The sequence below is a fragment of the Talpa europaea genome (genome assembly GCF_964194135.1).
Source record: "Talpa europaea genome assembly, chromosome: 11".
NCBI lineage: Eukaryota > Metazoa > Chordata > Mammalia > Eulipotyphla > Talpidae > Talpa > Talpa europaea.
This window is the reverse complement of record NC_140078.1, coordinates 1,267,479-1,286,682: the sequence shown is the minus strand read 5'-3', so window position 1 is coordinate 1,286,682 and position 19,204 is coordinate 1,267,479. Positions and strand designations below refer to the sequence as shown.

General features: G+C 62.3%; 1 protein-coding gene across 1 annotated transcript in view; it reads left to right on the top strand.

The window, feature by feature from the left end:
* Positions 1 to 2,969, top strand: part of EDN3 (endothelin 3) — a gene marked incomplete at both ends in the record, with an annotated part of 36,369 nt that extends 33,400 nt beyond the window's left edge. The window contains one exon of the mRNA XM_084246600.1: positions 2,652 to 2,969. Coding sequence (XP_084102726.1) covers positions 2,652 to 2,969 — 318 coding nt within the window. The remainder of the gene's footprint in view (positions 1 to 2,651) is intronic.
* Positions 2,970 to 19,204: the final 16,235 nt, after the last annotated feature.

The following is a 19,204-nucleotide window of genomic DNA, read 5'->3' as shown; positions in this document are numbered from 1 at the left end:
GATCTGTAGGGACGGCGTGAGAGGCTGTGCCTGCGCCACCACCCCCAGCCTGTGCCCCCTGCGGAGCGGGGTGCAGAGAACCAGAATGTGGACTGATAATGTATCCCCTGTTGTTGTTACTGTTGTTTCATTAAATTATATCGTTAATGGTCAATTACCGCGTGGCGCAGAGGCCGCGCCTGCACCTGGGCTTAGAGCTGTCGTTCTGGCCGCAGCCCCAGGGCGGGCTCTGTGTCTGTCCCACCGCGTAGATGGGAACCGTCTCGCCCCTAACAACCTTCACCCCGTCCAGAGGTGGCTGGGACCCTGGCGGGCGGGTCTGCCGAATTCCCTGAGGGCACCATCGCCAGCTCACCTCCGCCCAGCAGTCATTCAACAAGCACTGACTCCCACCTTGTGCTTCTTACCGCTCCAGACACAGGGAAGGAGAGGGCCTGGGCTCACACCAGGTTTCTCCTTGGGTCCCTTTCACTCCCCCTTCGAAACCCACATAGCGTTTCTCCCGAGAGGCCTTTCTGGAGCTTTCCAGCTAGGGTCAGGGTCTCTCCGATGCTCTCAGCTTCTGTGTCCCTCCGCCGCAGTGCTGGGAAGCCCAGGGCTGCCGCTACTTTTATGTCTGCCTCTCCTTCTCCCCCGGGAGCCCTTGAGTAGATGGTTAGAAGGGCAGAGGATGGCTAGAAGGACAGACAGACAGATGGTTAAAGGGACGGAGGGATGAGTGTCTGGCTAGCTGAAGCCAGGCATGAAGAAAATGCTCGAGTTGCAGAGGGCTGGCTGGTCGGCGGTTAGGGAGACAACTGAGTGTCGGGGGGGCTGGTGGACGTGCCAGTGGGGGGTCAGCAGGGTGGGGGACCGGGCGTGTTGATGGCAGCCCACGCAGAAAGGGCCGGGAGGATGAACGCCGCTGCCTGGGCAGGTAATGGCCGACGGGCGGTGTCTTAGCTCAGGGTCCCTGGGCAGCAGATTCTGAGCCGGTGTTTCCGTGCTCGAGACGGCGGGCAGTGGCTGGCCGGGCTGTGGACGAGCCGTGGGCCAGGCTGCCCGGGCGCCCTCCTGCTCCTGCTTCTCTTCCCCTTGCTCCTACCTCCCCCCACCAGCCTTGGAGGCCCCCCACCCCCCAAGGCCAGACCCGTCTCGCTGGGGCTGGGCTGCTGTGCAGCTGGGCTTGGTCTCAGCAGCAGGGTCATTGCCCTTTTGAAGGGCAGTTCCACCCAGCTCTGCTGGATTTTTTTGAAGTGTTAGGAAAGAAAAACACCCCAAACATCTGCAGGGCTGAGAAGAGGGAAGAAGGTGTCGCGGTAGCAGCAAGCGTGCAGACATTTGCAGTTCCATCTGGGGCGTCTAGGAAAGGCTCCCTGGAGTCTGGGGGTGCACCCACTCGCAGGGGCTGCCCTCCCAGGACACACCTGCTGTCGCCATCAGCGTCAGACCACGTCCACCAGGGAGGTCCCTGGGGAGGTGTTGGCCCCAGACCCCACAACCCCGTGCACCTGCAGGAAACTTTCTTCTGAGGGATCAGGAGGAGCCAGGCAATTCCAGAACCATCTGCCTGCACCCTCCCCCGGCACTTTGCTGGTCGACAGCTGGGCAACCCGACTTGAATGATAAAGATGCTTTACCGCTGCATTTTTATTCAGGTAACACATTTTATTGTTTAATTCCAGGGTTGAAAACAGTCAATAGATTGATGAAGGCAAAATGACCTTGCCGTTGAGCTAAACCTGCTCATCTCATCACCCTCAGCGGTGCTGCGTCCACCGGATGCTAATGACCGTCCTGTTAATTGATTTCCACCCGCCCTCCCGGTGTGTTTGCCTTGTCCGGGGGTTGACATTTCCCAGCCTCGCGCTCTCGCCTGCGAGCACGCTTCCGAAGCAGACACTAAACATTATTTAGAGTTTGATCTTTAGCTGACACAGCGGGCTCACACGCAGCATCCTTAATTGATGGAGCAAAAATCTAATCAGGAGGAGTGTATGCCCCGGGAGACTCATAAAGCAGATTGCCAATGGGGTGCGAGCCAATCAATCCATCAATCCATATTATTGAGCCTCCACTCTCCCCAGCTCCCTCCCCTAAATCAGCTCAGCACTAAACAGCCCCAGTGGGGACTCATACCCGGTTGCCGAGGCGCCCGGGTATGAGGGGATACAGCTGGGGGGCTGGCAGATGAGGGAGCCTGGAGCTCTGGGGGCGGTGGATGGAGACTGGCGTGGCACGGGGGTGCTGGGGCTCTGCCCCCCTCTCCTCTCCAACTTGGCAGGTTCTTGCAGGAGCTGCGGCCCCCCTCCATGTTCCCAGCCCCATCAGTGTAAGGGCGCTCACGACCCCGTCTCCCTGGGCCATTGTGAGGCTCTGCTGAGGCAAGAGGGGTGAGACTTTTGGGGATCACTGGGAAGGAGGAGCTATCGGCAAGGGCTGGGTAAAAGTGAGGGCGCGGCCTTAACAAACATTCAAAAATGGAGGAGCCGTGGCCAGGGCCAGAGGAGCCACAGCGGCCGCAGGGCCGCCCCGCGGGGCTCAGCCAGGCACCCGCGTCTTGAGCAGTTAAACCCTCTCATCCATCACCTGAGAGTTTCCCTGACCCCGGCCCCGCAGCCCGCCAGGGCACCGCTCTCCCCGTAAACAGAATTCCACCCCTGATAACACAGACCTCCCTCAGCCTCCACGGAGGGCCCCAGCAGGAACGCGGCGCCGAGAAGCGGCGCACACAGCCTCCCGCTCGTGAGGCGGCCGCACCCGGAGCCCGACACGCGCAACCAGCCACGCGGGGCCGCCGCGGCCGAGAGCGCGGAGTGAAAGGCGCCTTTCTTGGTGCTGCAAACTGGCCCGGGAGGACGGGCGACCCCGCCGAGGGCCTGCGGGCAGGATGGCAGGTCCGGAGACGCCAGGAGGAGCTGGCTGAGGAACGGACCTCGGGAACCAGCCCCGCTGCCTCTGTCTGCGTGAGCCACGGTCTCAGTCGGTGAAACGCTCAGATCTCAAGCCTCCAGCTCTGTCCCCCAGCTGCACACCAGGGGCCCCATCCCCACAGACGCAGGGGGTCGTCCTGTCCTCCCCGTCACCGGCCGCCCCAGCCCCGGCTGCCCAGGTGCTCCATTCTGGCAGCAGAGGCTCGTTGCCCACCTGCGCCTCGGGTCAGTGGGGCTCGGCATCGTGCACCCCCCTGCGGCCTCTCACTCAACGTCAAATTCTGAAGGTCGTTCAAGGTCGTCCATCCTTGTTGTGCGTCACGGCTATTGTTCTTTCCCTCTGGATCTATTTTGTTGTGTGGACACACATACCCCCGGTCCCTTTACCACTCTAATGTCAATAGCGAGTTGCATCTTTTCCAGCTCAGGGTTAGGGGAATAAAGGAGCCAAGGACCTCGTGTTCTTGTCTCTGAGCGTGTTCATGTCTCTGGGCTCAGCTCCCAAGGGTGGGATTGCTGCGTCGTGTGTCCTGGTGGGGAACAAGCGTGTGACGCTCTGCCAGAACATCCCCAAGTGCCCCAGCAGCTGCGCCGTGTCCAGCACCCTCGGTGACTGCTGGGGAGCCCCGGCCTCCGCCCCAGGGTGCAGAGCCTGGTCCCCACGCCAGCTCCTGTGTGTCTGAAGGCTGGACCACCTCTCGGGACTCAGAGGATGGACATGCTAGCGTCCAGGGGGTCGAGGGCTTGCCAGCATCTGAGGGAGGAGGCTGGGGGGATGGAGAAATGTCAGGAGATGGATGCCTCCCCCAACTCCCGGGACGCAGCCCCCCACACCCCGGCTCCGTGGCACGATCTCAAGCTTTAAAAACCCCACCACCTGGGGGAAGGTCAGCGCAGCCCCTGGTGGCGCGGTGCCCCCACACTCAAGCGCCTCCCTGCCTCTCGCTCTCTGCGGCGCCCACGGAGGGCAAATCCAGTCAGGTCAGGGAGGGGCCGGAGATGGTGACTCACTGCAGGGTGGAGGGGGCCTGGACCTGCTCTATCCTCTGCTCGTCACACCCGCAGGGGAAGGGTCCCGGCCGGGGAGGACAGCTGGCAGCCCCGTCCGCTGGCCCTCCTGCTCCGTGGGGTGCAGAGGCGCCCCCAGACCCACGTGCTAGGAGGTGGCAGAAAGACCCAGCGTCGTGAGGCTCGGGGAATGGGGCAGTGGCCTGGCTAGGCCAGGAGCCCCGGAGAGCGGTGGCAGCCCTGGGTGGCTGGAGGGGCTCGGGGAGCAGAGTCATGTCTGGGGACAGCACTCGTGAGTGTGCGTGCATACACGTGAGTGTGCAAGCATCGTGGGTGGAGTGTGTGTGTGGCCACAGGACGCGGGGGTGTGGCCAGCACATGTGCTGGCTCCATCAGACAGAGAAGGACAGATACACACCCCCTTACACAGGGGGCGCGAGGGGAAGGAAGCGGGGGTGGGGGAGCAAGCAGGGAAGGAGGGGTGTGGAGACGAGGCCGTGAAGACAGTCAGTGAGGGCTCGGGGCGTCTGTGGAGGATGCGATACTGGAGGGGGCACGGGAATGTGAGGGGTCTCGGCTCAAGGAGAGCCGAGAGGTGGTGTGTGGTGGCCCAGGCAAAGCCTCTATGGAGGGAGGGACTCTGAGCTGGGCCCCTCCCTCAGGAGCCGCAAAGTCCCCAAATCCTGCGTGCCTGTGTCTTGGGGGCTGATTCTGGAACATTTAGTGGATTTGAGGGCAGCCGTGATCCCTGAGAGTGAGGCCCAGGTCCTGTCTGAGCCGGTGAGGGGCCAGGAGGACGTGGCCTGGCACGCCAGTGTGGACGGCCTGGAGACGGCAGGGAGAAGGCTGCGCAGGGCAGCGCGGGGCCTGCTGGGAGTCACCGGAAGAGCCGTGAGGCTGCCTGCGGAGAGGAGGGGGCTCCCGAGAGCAGCTGGGTCCCTACCTGCACCCCTCAGCCAGCTGGCATCTCTCCTGCAGGCCAGCCCAGTCTGCCCTGGGGGCAGCTGCCAAGGCAGCCTTGGCCTCCCCGAGGGCTTTCTGAGGGCCTGCCCCTTCCCCACAGTCCCGGGAGCCCCGCTCTCCCCATTTTACAGACCAGAAAAGCAAGTCTTGGACGCCAGCCAGGGAGACGCGGCGGGCTGGTCCTCGCGCCTGGCCGTCTGACCTGAAAGCGGTGATCACCTTCCCGATGCCGCGTGGGCCAGCGGAACCTGGCGAGGCGCGGGCGCGGGACGGGCCAGAACACAGGGAGGAAACGGGCTCTGCTCTGCCGTGCTGCAGCCACGCGGCCGGGCTGGCCCTCGCAGGGACCTCGGTGTCCTGCAGGCACAGGCCCAAGGGCCCTCGGGCGGCTCTTTATGCAAATAGCCGCCTCCCCCGGGTGCCCTTGGAGCCTCGCCTTCCGCCATTAGCAGGCTGTCTGGGAGCCAGGCCCACAGCCGCGCAGATGGACGGGCCTCGTTCTCGGGGAGGTGCTGGGCTCTGTTGGGGGGGCCCTGGCTTCCAGGGCCATCACCCTCTGCTGCACAGCTGGTGGGTCCACGCTTGGCACTGCGGGCAGCTGCGAGAATGTCCACAGGACGCTCCCTGCGGGGTCGCTGCGTCCCAGTGCGCCCCCTTCACCTGGCTGGCGTTGCCAATGGTGCTAAAGAAGCTGTGAGGTTCAGGGGGGTCAGGTGCCTGCTGAGAGTGAACGCAGGGCGTCACCAGGTGCTGGAAGCCTCATTTGCATCCTTCTGATTCTGAGTGAGGGACAGTGACTTCCCTCCCGGCCACGGAGTGTTGGGGCCTTGCAAAGACACAACTTGGGGTACGCACGCCCTTCCAGGCCTTCTCCTCGTGGGAGTGGCGGGAAGTGGATCTTGGGGAGACTCCCGGGGGGTCTCCTGCAGGACACCTGCCCCCACGGCTAGGGCTTCCTTCAGAGGAGGGCTTTGCATCAGATAACCCGAAAACGCGCTGCGTCTTTGGCTGTCACGCAGGCAGCTGCGGCCGGTGGTTTGCTATCTGCTCAGGAGGAAATGGATGTGCGCTTTGGAAGAAAGAATTTAATTTAGATACATGGCAAACTTCCTGGCGTCGCAGGATATTAAACTCCGCGTGAGTGATGGCGGCCGGGGCGGGGTGTCGGTCTAACACGAAGTGCTTCCAAACAGGATGACTCACTTGTGCCGACGGGGAGTTTCATTCTGGCCGAGACGGGGCAGCTGGGGGTGAGCTTCATGTCCCGGGCGCCGAGGACCTGCGCCCCCGGAGCCTCCGCGGTACCCAACTTCATGATTTGGCTCATTGCACAGCTCGGAAGCAGACGGGCTGTCGGGTGGAGCCGAGCGGATGGCTGAAAGCAGCATTACTGAGAGAAGACCCGGGAGGGAGGCTGCTGATTTCATCGATAGTTCCAGAAGCAGGTGAAAGGCCGGCCACAGCAGCCGGCTCTGCCGCGGGGCCCGCAGCTGGCCCTCGGGGCCAAGGTGCTCAGGCATGAGCGTCCCAGAGGGAGGCGGAGCCCTGCTGAGCCCCCAGCTTCCTCCCTGACGGCCACTCTTGGACGCTGTGCACGGGGGTCCTGCCTCAGTGCGTGCCCTGCTGGCACCATCTTACTTCTCAGTGGCGGGAGGGCCCAGTGCCCGGTGACAGCGTCTGGGACGCACGCTGACCGCTGCTGCGTGCTCTGCAGGGCTCTAGAAGAGGACTCTCACTCCGAGGCGGGACTTGGCCGTCTAGTCTGACTTGTTTCTCAATGCGGGGACCCCTTTCAGCACCCCTCACTGTTGGGTGTCCAGAGGGCTCCCTCCCCCCTCCCTTCCTGACCTCCAGCCCGATGCCCAGGCATGGCTCCTCAGGCTTGGGGAGGGCTGCTGGGGAGCCTCTTAGGGTCCCCGCTCTTAGGGAGTCTCTCAGCAGCTGTCACAGGACGGGCTGTCACGTGTGCCACCGGGAAATGCCCAGGTCTCAGGAAAGGGCCACAGGGGCTGGCCCCACGGACGTCTCCCAGGTGTGAGTTTCCCTGGCAGTTAGGCCCGGAGTCCAGGCCTCTGCTCTTCACCTTCTGGGGTAACGGACCTCATCTCCGCTGGCTGGAAGGGGCAGCACAGGGGGGTCTCTCTGCCCTGGCCTGGTTCCTGGGCGCCAGAGCAACCTGGGCCGTGGGGTGGGAGGGAGACCGGAAGCTGGTCTCCAAGAACCCAGAGTCCCCAACGCCCCCCACCCTCCCGACACTCAGGTGCAGAGGGAGGCAGGCAGCCAGCTGCGACGCGGGGAAGGACCCCCACACCAGGAGGGGGAGGGGTGCCGCTGGGGGCATTGGAGAAAGTTCCAGAGGAGACGCTGCCCAGGCGAGACTGGCGCCCAAGGCCTTCTCGGCGTGTATGTTCTGACCTCTGACCTCAGGCAGAAGCCCCGCCCGTGAGCGCCTACTGCGCGCTGCGCCCGGCGGCTGCCTGGCCGGCCGGGTTAGGTCACCGCCCGGTGGAGATGTAGAATGGAACAGGGGCTGTTTTCCTGGCGGTGAGTTATTGATCTTAGCAAATATTAGAGAATGTTTATGGCTCATCTAACCTGGGATTTATTTCACGGCTGGCATTGCTTAGGAGAAAGTTAATGTTTAAAAGTCAGTTTATCCAGAGTTGATTTACAGGAGAAGGGCTGGAGCGGCAGTGTGGGTGGGCTGGCGCGGCCGTGGGCACGAGGCGGTGGCGGGGGCTGGCGCCCGCAGGGCATCACATGGGGGCCAGAGGCCCAGCTCTTCGGCTGAGCCCATGGAGAGCCTGGGTCCCAACTTCCTTTCTCCTCAGGCGTTGCACCAGCGCTCTGCTGAGGTGACCTGGCCAGCCCTTCCCTCTGCCTCGCCTGTCTCTGCTCTCGGGCTGCCCAGCCAGGGCTCCCGTGGGACCTGCCATCACCACTGCACAAACGGAGGGACCTGGGGGCAGCAGGGTGCCTGAGGTTGGACACAGCGCCGGGGTCAGGCCCGGGGTTAAATTCCAGGCTTGCTTAGCCCTGACCAGAAGGTCCTGGCCAGTCCTGCCACATTCCTGAGCCCTCTGTCACCTCCTGTCACGGGGGCAGCTGCCCGCTTCCTGGACAGCCTGGGGTCCAGCAGAGTGGAGTGGGTGTGCCTGCGTCCTGCGCCTGGGGCAGCGTCCACCTGAGTTGGGGAGACACCTGCCTCCTCAGAGGGCGGGGGTCACTGTCCGGGGCTCCTGGCCCCTGGCACAGGACCCTCTGCCTCTTGGCTGGGGACCTGGAAAGAGGACATGGCCAGAGTTTAGGCGGTCCACTGGGTTTGGCCACTGGGCGCTTGGAAGACGTTCCTGGGCTGTAGGTGAGGAGGGGCTCTGAGGAGGGCCTGCGACTGGGCGAGAGCTGGGGCACAGTCACCAAGGACCAGGCCGGGGGCAGAACAGACCCCAGAACGAGGGCCCTGGCGGCAGACACCCCTCCGCCCAAGCTCGCTGCTCCAGCGTGGGCCCCACGCCACCGGCCTCCCCGGGAAGGCAGACCGGACTGGGTCAGAGGGTTGGGCCAGGTCGTCGCCATCTCGTCCAGGCCCCCTGCTCCGCCGACAGCCCAGGCGCACCGCCCCGGGAGGCAGCCCACTTTCAGCTGGTTCAGTGGAAGAGTCGGTTCTGGAGTTGGGTGGCGATGGGGCACGCGCCGGCCTCTCCTGCCGGGGCCCCGGGGCCAGGCGCGGCCTGTAATTAGAGCATCGGGCCAGCGGCCTTGTCTGCGGCAAGTCATTTGTCCTTGGCAAGGTGCATGCATGTGTGTGTGGGGGTGCTGCCGCAGGGCTGGGGGCCCGGAGCAGCGCTGCTGCTTCTTATGGGCAAGAAACAGGCTGTTCTGGGAAACATCGCTCCGTGATTTATTGACCAGCGTGTGGGACCCAAATTAATTGCTAAATGTTCTGTCGAGTAACGGGCCGCCGGGCCTGCAGGCTGGCGCAGGCGGCCAGGGGCTTGGTGACGTGGCCCTTCCCAGGGCAGAGCGCCCAGTGCGACGCTGGGGTGAGTCAGAAACGCGGGCTGCGGACATTTTTAGAAGGAGCTCTAGGACCCGACTGGCCTGGCGGCTCTGCGGGTGTCTCTGTCCTGGGCTCTCCGCGGAGCTGTGCAGCCCCGGGCCTGGGGTCTGCGTGTGGCTGTCCTCCATCTGCACAGCCCGCTTCCCGTCCACCCTCCAGCGTGAGCCGCCGGCCACCCAGGGGCTGAGGAAGCAGACCCAGCCCAGCGGGGCTCTTGAGCTGGACGCCTGGTGGATCAGAAGGGTCCAGTGGGTTCTGGGAGGCGGGAAGCCGGGCTCCAACCCAAAGGGCCCCCCCAGCTGAGCCCATCCCACCTCAGACATGTAGCGTCTGCTTTTAAAGTCTCTCGCTCTTCAACTCCCTCCCTCACGGGCTGGTCCAAACTGTGACCATCTCCCGGAGGCTCCCAGGCCAGGCCCAGCGCCCGGCCAGGTGTGCCATGTCGGCCTCGCCAGCCTAGCGCTGCCCAAGACCGGTGCTCCTGAGACCTGCTGGTGCCCTGAAGCCCGGGTGCCTGCTGGTGCCATGCTCAATATTTGTTTCTAAATCAATTCACCTTTTCATAAAATTCAATAGCTTTCTTTACAAAGGTTCAGAAGTGGAAAATCACGATTCCTCGCCATACTAAATAGACGGTAACCAGGAAAAGAAATGCAATGAAACAAACGGTTATTAAATTCGGCTGGAGACCCTGTGCCCGAGCCGCTGGGCTCACGTGGGGCTGTGCGTGTTTGGGGTCACAGATACACTGGACAGAGATTTTTCTTGACAGCATCAGAAAATGACCAAATATTGGCCAGGAAATTAAACATTTTCCTGATGTGATTTATCATCCCAACAGCGTACTTTTGCCAACTCACAGCGCAGCCCTTCAAGTCCTGGACGGGGAAACTGAGGCCACAAGCGGGAAGGGAAAGTCACGTCTCTGCTTCCTTCACCCCCCCCTTTGTGCCTCAGTTTCTACACTCCCTCTCTCGCCTTGGTGGGGTCAGGTATCAGAGAAGAGCCTGCCGGCTCCCCATGACCGCTCTGGCCTCGGCCTCAGCCGCAGCAGCCCCTCCGGCCCTCGGTGATGCCGGAACGAACGCGCAGATTCCACCGCTGCCCTGAAGGCCACAGGGAAGGTTGAAGCTGGAGCCGCCGCGCAGAGGGCGTGGTCGCCGCCAGGAATGTAAATCACATGGGCCTGAGAGATGACCCTGCCTGCTCTGTCCGACAGCTTGGGTTTCCCTCGCGGTGGTGAGCGCCCGCCAAAGGGACGCCTGGCTGTCCATCTCGTGGGGGCGCTGACCCGACAGAGCCGGGGGCCGGGGCTCTGGGTCCGTGGGGGGACACGCTGGAGGAACACCCCTTGCCCTGCGGTGGATCCCCCTGGCCTCCCACTCAGCCTCCGGGGCCACTGTGGGTTTCTCTACCTTGGGGGCGGGGGGGCCTCCGGGGAGCGTGGGCTCAGGCCAGACCCCCAGTGTCAGCAGAGACCTGCCCCCAGCCCGTGCCTGCGCGGGGACCTCAGCCCCGGGAAGAGCCGCCCGCCTGTCCTGCCCTGAGGTCTCCTGAGAGACGCGTCTCGGTTCCTCCGGCTCCCGGCCTGCCTTGATGGTCCCTGGCAGCGGGCAGGGGCGGGCGAAGGGAAGGTCAGGGAGGGAAGGTGAATGACCCTGAAGTTATTAACGCCCTCGGAGGCCCCTCTCTCGCCAGAGGCCGGAGCTGGGGCGTGGCAGCACAGCTAAGCCTCGGAGCTGCGCCGGGGCCCAGGGACACGGAGGAGCCGCCCCTTGGCTGACATGTGAAAAGGGGAATAAATTCAGGTCGGGCGGACCACCTTGGTGGCCAAGGGAAGGCCGTCCATCACGCGCGGGGACGTCCGCCAGCGTCGAAAAGGATGAGCTGTCTCTCCCCGGGGGAGAGCCGCGAGCCACCAGAGGACATCCATCACCGGGTTTGGCAAGTCGGTCAAGAGTGGGGGACGGGGGGTGTGGGGGAGCCTCACTTCTGAAATGAGATTGGCAGGAGGCAAGTGACCTTTCCGGGAGGGAAGGAAATTACGCGTTGGCTCCAGGTTGCCTGGAAGACGCAGGCCCTTCGGACCAAGTGGGCGTGGGAGGCCGCCGCCACGTTGGGAGCTGGGGTCAGGCCCTGCTCGGCACCGGGGCGCCCAGCTCCCCACCCCAACCCTCCAGGGGGCCAGCAGAGCCGCTTCCAGGGTCCCTGGAGCAACTTGGGTGTCCTCTGTTTTTCAGGGTCATGGGTGAGAGGCCAGCCCTGCCTTTGCCGACCCAGTGGCCAGGACCTTGATGGGCACAGACTGGCCCTGTGGCCCCTTTTCCTTGGCATGAAGCCCGGTCTCCTGGTGAGCTGCAACCCGCCGTGCCCTGTCCACAGCGGCAGAGGCTTCGGGTCCCAGTGGCGCATTCCCTCAAGGCTGCAGGGGCCTGGCCTTCCTGCGTCCAGAGCCCCAGGCCCCTGGGCTTCCCTTGCTCCCACCCCTGCCTCCGTCCTCATGTTGCCATCCCCGCCAGAGTGTCCAGTCCTCTTGGCTCCCCGAGAAGAGGACACGGGCTCTGGGTTCACTCGGGTAACCCAGGACTCTCTCAGCTCAAGGGCCTTCGCCGAATCACGTCGCAGAGGTGGTTTTCCTACCTGACGTCCTGTCACAGATTCTGGGGACTAGAATGTAGACACACCTTTTGGGGGGCCGCCATTCACAGGGTGTAACTACAGCGGGTTTAAGAATGGGACCCCCCGCAGCAGACCCCGAGACAAGGCTCTGGATCCAGTGGTTGGTGAGGGCTGGTCCCGGAGGGCCCTGAGGACAGCGAAGTAGCCGGACATGCTGTGGTGGGAGCAGCAGACAGGCCTGAGCTCTGAGCCCTTCCCACCCGGCCGCAGGAGCCGGTGCAGAGCGGCTCAGAGCTGCCGGGCGTCCATCCACCGCCTCCCGCCGTCCTCGGCCGAGGCCTGCTTCCAGCTTGAGAGCTCCCAGCCCTTCCGGCAGGACGGAGCCCCGCTGGGTGGTCACAGAAGGCCACTGTTGGAATGTTCTGGAATGAGAGCTGAGGGGAGGTGGGCAAGCATAGCGGCTTCCCCCTCACTGGGCGCCTGGATCCATGGCTGAGGCCAGGCCACCGAGGGCCCCGCCGGACTCTGAAGGGCCAGTTAGCAGAGCCGCTCTGTCCTCCGCCAGTGGGGCCCGCAGCTCTGGTGGCTCCAAGGCCTTCTGAGAAGAGCCGGCCTGAGGATGAGGCCTCAGAGGAGACAGTGTGGCTGAGTGGTGGAGAGACGCGCCCTGCAGCCTCGGGGGCGGGGGCCTCTCCTCTGGGCTTCCCAGTCACTCAGGTCAGCAGGCTGCTCCCCTCAGCTGACCGACGCTGCAGGTTCTGACTAAGTCGGCCCCCCTCTCAGTTTCTGAATCTAGGGACAGGCATGAGAGCGGCCATTTTATGAGCTTGCCCTGCACACAGCGTTGACGTGAGGACGTGCTGGTCGGCCAAGATGATCCAGTGGTTCCTGACTGAGGGAGAGAGACCTCGTCTCCCCTCCGGGTTCTTCCCTCACCACAGCCAGTTCTAACCTCTCCTGTGCTGGGTCAGATTTTCAGTATGAATTATCGCCTCTGGGGAGACAGCTTCTCGCTTCCTCAACCTCAAGGGCTTTATTAGGCTCCATATCTGAGCTCCTGGGCCTTGGGCTGCCATCTGTTGCGCCCATCTCTGGAGGTAGGCTCACCCCACTCCCGCCACCTTTGTATGGTTGGCTGGCGATTACAAAATTCCACACGAGTCTGGCATCTTGCTATGTGTTTTTATGATTGGACAATCCAGGTCACAGGCCCAGCCCTCGGTCACTGTGTGGAGATTCTGCTGACCGAGTCAGGCCTAAGTGGTGGAACCCTGTCCCGAGATCTGCTGACTCAAGCCCGTGGTCAGAGAAGGGGGATCAGTTCCTCTGGGACATGGGGAGTCCCCAAAAGGCTCACGTGTCCTCTGTGGTCCTTGCCATGCAAACCCTAACAGCGTCGGGAGGCAGACTGTATCAGGACGTGTTTTGCAGATAACAGAGTGAAGCACAGAGACACGCGCCAAAGGCAGAAAGTGGAGACGTCACAAGAAACTCCGTCTCAACTAAACGGATCTTTGTAACGACTCAAAAAAGAGAGGGACTGTTGTAGGTTCTTTCTCCCCTGGTTGTGACTCCCCAACACCAGCGCAGTTCCAGACACACAGCAGACCCACAAAAACCGCCCTGCCGTGTCTGAGGATGTTTCCTTCTGGTGTTTGTGCGGCAGTTTATTTGTCTGAGCTTCCAAAGACTACCTCGTGTGCCCAATGGCAAAACACATCAATTTTTACTGCAAATTATTTTTGTTAATAAATGATATATAAGTTTATGCATCCTAATTAACCAAAAATTATTTATTGCAGCAATTAAAATGAAGTCGTGTAAATGACTGCAATTTTAAGTTCTTGACAAAGCGATAAAGCCCATTAATGCTTCTCTGTTTTGCTGAGGCTCCTTGAAACCCTGCCAGCCGCCAGCTGTCCTGCACCCCACAGAGTCTGCAAAGGGCCACTCAGAGTCAGGGTTCTGGAGAGCTGGCTGAGGCTGGAGGTCGCCCCAAACCCTCAGCGAGGCAGCAACCAGAGTCCTCTGACTTGGTTATGCCGGGGAGAAGATTATAACCACGGCTGCCCCCGCTCCCCGGCCCGGACCCAGACATGGGAAGGAGCACCTTGGCCTTGCTTTGGACAGCCTGGAAGAGGCAGCTTCTGTTTGTTGCCAACTCTTCCAGCCTTGACTTGCTGGGACCAACGTGTTATGTCCCCTCTCGCTCCCCAGTCACCATCCATCCACCCATCCATCCATCCATCACCCCACAGCTATTTATTGACAGTAGAACAGCAACAACTACTTTAGGGCACAGGCCCACACCGGCTTCTGGAGTAAACCAATCATATTAGTCGAGCACCTCCTGTGCCAAGCAGGCCCTGCTCCCCTCCCTGGCAAGCCTGCTCACAACTGTGGGTCTCTGATCTCTCCGTGAGGCTCTCTGCAGCATGGACCCATGTCTCGGTGCTTCCAACACCAACCCCACCCTGCAGCTTGTCCTCGTCTTTATGTCTCTGAGGAAAGAGGAGTTGGAACAAGGTGACTGCTCACTCCCACAGAAAGGAAGACATTTCACCAGGATGGGTTCTCCCCTGGCAGCTGGTTTGTATCAAAACACTTACAGGATGGTGACTTAATCCACTCTAAAAGTGCTGGTCAAAATCCTTACATTTGCAGGTAACGGAGTCGTTACTCAGACATCGGGAGGTGACTAATCATGTGTCATTAGCTGCCTGGAGGAGCAGGGAAACTCGGCAGTATAACACAAAACCTCCCGGCTTTCTGCTCTGCCGTCCTCATGGTCACAGGAAGGCTGCCAGAGCCCCAAGCGTCAGGCCCTGGCTCAGTGACATCCCGAATGGGAAAGAAGAGGATTCCAACCATGGAAAGGGCTGCGTGGGGACATGACGCGCTCCCCTTTATGAGCACCTCTGGGCTCCGGGAGATCGTGTCTCCAGGAAGCTCCCACCTGCACTCCCGTTCACATCTTGCTGTCCAAGGGCAGGCTCCCTGCCCCTCCCACATCCACCAAGACTGAGGAGTAAGAGTGACATGGTTTGGGGGAGCCGGCACTCCTTCTGTGGGGGGCAAAAGAAGGGCTGGCTGGACGGCGGCGGGTCAGCGTTTCTGCAGCTTAGCCAGGAAGGCAGAGGAAAGCAGCTTTACCTCCAGCCAGGCACCGAGGGCGTTTCCCGTGGCCGCGTTGGCAACGGCACGTGGAGGCCCTGCTGGGTCCCCCTGGGTCACGGACTTCACCCCACGAAGCCCCTGGGGGCCCTACTCCACCGCCCACCCCGTGCCTGTGCCCGGCTCCCAGCTCCGGGGGTGGGGCCTGAAGAGGGTCTGCCTCTGCCCATTAGGCACACTCAGGCCGCGGCGAGGCCACAGCCACCAGCCCCCGCGACTGGCCTCAGGAGGTCGGGACCTTTGGCGGCGTGGGAACGACCCCCCAAGGCCGGGGACACCTGGGAGGCAGGGCCCATCGGGTCTGAGGGAGAGACAGCGGGGTGGGGCGGCAGCTCTTGCTGGTACCTGGCGCTCTCCACAATGAGGGGCTCCCCTAAGTCCTGGGGGATGCACCCCAGGCGCTGCTGGGGAGGGGCTGTCTCGGGGAGGCTGGAGCCCTCTGCTGCCCTCCCTGTCTCTCTGCCTCTCTCGTCTCTGTCCCTCTGCCTCTCCCTGTCGTTCTGTGTCTGTCTCTCATCACCTCTGTCTCTGTCTCTTCATCTCTGCCGCTGTGCACACCTCGTGCCTTTATTTCCCCGTCTCTGTCTCTGTCTCCCTCTGACTTTGTCTCTGTCTGTCGCTCCCTCTGCCTGTCTCCCCGGGTGCCTCTGTCTCCCCGTCTCCCACGACACGCTTTCCATTTCCCAGCTTATGCAGCTGGTGAGCGCACGTGCGTGTAAGTGTGTGCACCCGTGCGTGCCTGTGCATGTGCGCGCGTGTATCTCCCTGGACGGACGAGCTTGTCCTGCCCCGCCTTGGCGGTGCCCCCCATGCAGCCCCAGACACCCTCAGAGAACGCCCCTGCCCCGGGCTTCCCTCAGCCAAAAAATATGCACGTGACTTTTTCCAGAAGAAACAACCATCTCTGTCTCCCGTGTCTCTGGCTTGTCTCTCGCACGCTGCCGAGAGCACCCGGCAATGTCAGGAGAGATCACAGGCTCCATTTAGGGCAGAACGTGAGGAGAAACGTTCCATGTCTCCACACGCGGCCGATGTGCGGCTGCAAGAAGGATTCTGCCCCGGGCGTCTCCCCCAGCCCCGAGCACCGCAGAGAAGCGCCCCCGGGAAGCGCATGCACGTCTGTTCTGACCCAGAGGAAGTGTGCGCGCGTGTGCATGTGTGTGTGGTGTGTGAGCGTGCACATGTGTGTGTGCGCGTGTGGGGTGTGTGTGTGTGTGTGTGTGTGTGTGTGGTGTGTGAGGCAAAACTTATTCTCTCAGTGTCTCATTCTAAAGCCCTTCGTCACCAGGCAGAAGTGCTGGCTCCCCTGAGAGAACACGAACCGGGGAGAAACACACACATCAATTCTGTCTCGGCAAGAAGAGAATTGTGTGCGCGCAGACAAATGTCTTTCCCTGTTGATTTGTCTCTCTGCAAAGACAAAAAATAGATGAGCTCCAGCCACACATGGAGAATGTCACACACACACACACACACACACACACTCTCTCTCTTCCCCTTTCTTTCTCTCGGTCAGCGTGTACCCCGGGAAAGCAAATCCTTAATACCCTTATTACCAAATGTGGGACCAGGCTGAGTGAGACAGAGCGGTCTCTCTAGAGGTTTCCATCACTAAACAGACATGCAGCCCCCCCCGGAACACATCCCCCCATGCTGCGCCCCGCACTGCCCGACTGCTACGGGGTGTGGCCCCACCCCAGAGCGCACCCGGCAGCAGGGAGGACGTGGCGTTTCCCCCCAGCAGGAAAATCCATCCTGTTTGTCTTTTCTCCAGGCAGAAAAGCAATCTGGCCAGAAACACACACTCACACGCTCACACTCAACCCCCCCTCCCCGGGCAGGCTGTGCGGGGAGGTCTGGCCTCTCCTGGAACCACACTCTGCTCACTCTCCCTCGAGAAGTCTCTCTGCACGGCTCTCTGGGAGAGCAAAATGCATGAAGAGAAGCACAGAAAGCTCACACTTTCCACACTCGGAAAGGTGTGTGTGCAGAGCGTGCACAGGAAAAAGCAAACCACACGAGCCCCGTGTAAATGCCTGTGAGCTGGGGCCTCCTGCAGTCAGGGACAGAGGGAGCCGTCTTCCAGGCAGGAAAAATCTCGACACACACTCATGCACACACTCACACAGGCGCAGAAAGCCCTCACTTTGCACCCCCAGAAAAGCCTGTGCTTTCCCTTGCTTCCTGGACCCCAGAACAGGGTGCATGTCTCCAGGGAGAAATCTCCCCTGAATGCAGCAGAAAGCTGCCCTCAATAAGACACACGGGGGAGACACACCCACCCTTTCTCCACACCAACAACAGTGCATGCGTCAACATGCTTCGTGTGTAAATAAAAAACAAGTGTCTGGTTTGGGTCCGGCTCAAAGAGTTTTTTTTTTTTTGCAGACAGAGGAAAAAAACAATCTTTCCAACACACACATGCACATGCACACAAACACGTGTGTGCACGGACAGGCCCCGCGCCCGGCGCCCATCCGGGAGGGGCCTCTGCTCTGGCCTGTGTCCCGCTCTCGGGAAATTGCCGGTGTCTTGACCGCTGGGGGACTCGTTCTCACACAGCTGTGGAGGGCGCACAGGGCGCCCCCTTGGGGCCTGCATGTCTGGGCAGGGGCCGCTGTTTCCCTGCAGGCCCTTGGGCCCCGCCCCTCAGCCCAAGGGGGTTCTGCCCCTCAGCCAGGACCACGGTGCGGCTGGACCTGCAAAGATTCCATGCGCTGAGAGTCTGAAATGGCCTCTCGCTCCGGATGACTGACCCGCTGCCCTCTGCTCTCTGCCACACCAGAGAAAGCCTGCTCATTCGTGTGTGCCACGCGCATGTGTACAGAAGACACGCGTGCCCTCCCGGCCCTCTCTCCTGCAAACAGAAAATGCATGTGCCTTTGCCCAGGCAAAAAATCAATCTCTCTCTCTCACACACAGGCTCGTGGAACAGCCTCCCTTTCTCCCCATGCGTTGGCACCACCAAAAAAATCACCATCTTCATCTCCGTGGGGGCGTGACCCCTTCAGGGCGCTGGAGAAGACTCGCTCCCCTGCCCGCACCTCGCTCCTATCCACAGCCGAAAACTGTGTGTGTGTGTGCGCGTGCCTGCACGTGTGCAAAACCACTGGTTCTGCTCTGTCTTCTTGAAGCAAAAAAAAATTGCATCTTCGATGTTTCCGGGTGGAGGAGGCCTGGCTCTGGCCCGGCCTGGCCGTGCCCCCTGCCTCTCGCACCCCGGCTCCGCGGGACCCCGGCCCCTCGCCCTGGCGCGCGCACCCGCCGTGCTGCTGCACAGGACACATTCTCGTCGTCCCTCAGAAACGCCTCCCGGACGTCCTGCCACGCGGGGGGACCCGCAGGGCTGAGGCTGTGGTTTGCTTCCAAGCAGGAGACTGTGTTTTCCCAGGGAGAAAAAGCCCCCCCACCCCCACCCCCAGCACACACACGCAGAGGAACGTGCCCGCCTGGCGCCCGCAGCCCCTGGGGGATGGACGCACTGCCCGGCCGGCCCCGCGGACCCCCCAGCCCTCCAGAGAGGCCCCCTGAAGCCCCGGCCCTGCATCGAGGCGCGGCAGATGGAAACAGACACCCTCCCCCGTCGTTCTCGGGAAGACTGTGTGTGTGTGTGTGTGGGGGGGGTCAATTGATTAAACTGTCTCTTCCTGCAGGAAAAAATCACCCTTGCTCCAAGCAGCCCAGGTGCTGCCAGCTGCACCCCCACTCGCAGCCGGACCCCCCTGAGCTCGGCCCCCAGAAGCGCTGGCTGGCGGCGAACACGTTCTCTTCCCTCTCAGGAAAGTCTCCCTGGAGCGTCTCAGCGCTGGACAAAAGAAGTCCCCGTTTCCAGGAAAGCACACGGCGCTGTAAACGCCGGGGAGCCGTGTCTGTGCCTGTGTGTGCCTGTGTGTGCGTGTGTGTGCACACGTGGGGTCACGGGCAGAGCACGTCTGTGCGGCGGCCTCCCCGAGGGCCGGATATGCAAGCGCTGTTTTTCCAAATGGAAGAAAATCCCAACCGCTCCCTCCCCGGAGGCCCAGGTGCCCAGCCCCGCGCTGGGGCGACCCCCAGGAGGCCTCCCCGGCTCCCCAAGCGGGACCCTGAGGAACCTCACAGGGTCTGTTTGCAGGGAGTCGGGTGTGTTGGGGGGTGGGAGGGCAGGAAACGTCCTCCCTCTGGCTTCGCCCCTCCGGCTTGCAGGGCTCCCCGCTGAGACACCCGCTAGTGCCCGCACCGGCCACCGGTCACCGCAGGGGAGCCCGGGGGTCCCCAGGTGTGAGCCGAGACCCCTGCACCCCCGGGAGGACGCGTGTGCGGCGCCATGTCTCCCGGAGGAAGAGGATCAACCTCCCTCCTCCCAGGGGTGGAAAAGTCTCGGTTTGCTGCTCCGGCCTCCACCGCCCAGGCCGCCTTAACCCCTTCCAGGCCGTCCCCAGAGTCCCGGGCCCAGGGCCTCGCCAGCCGCCCGGCCTGGCAGTCTCCTGCC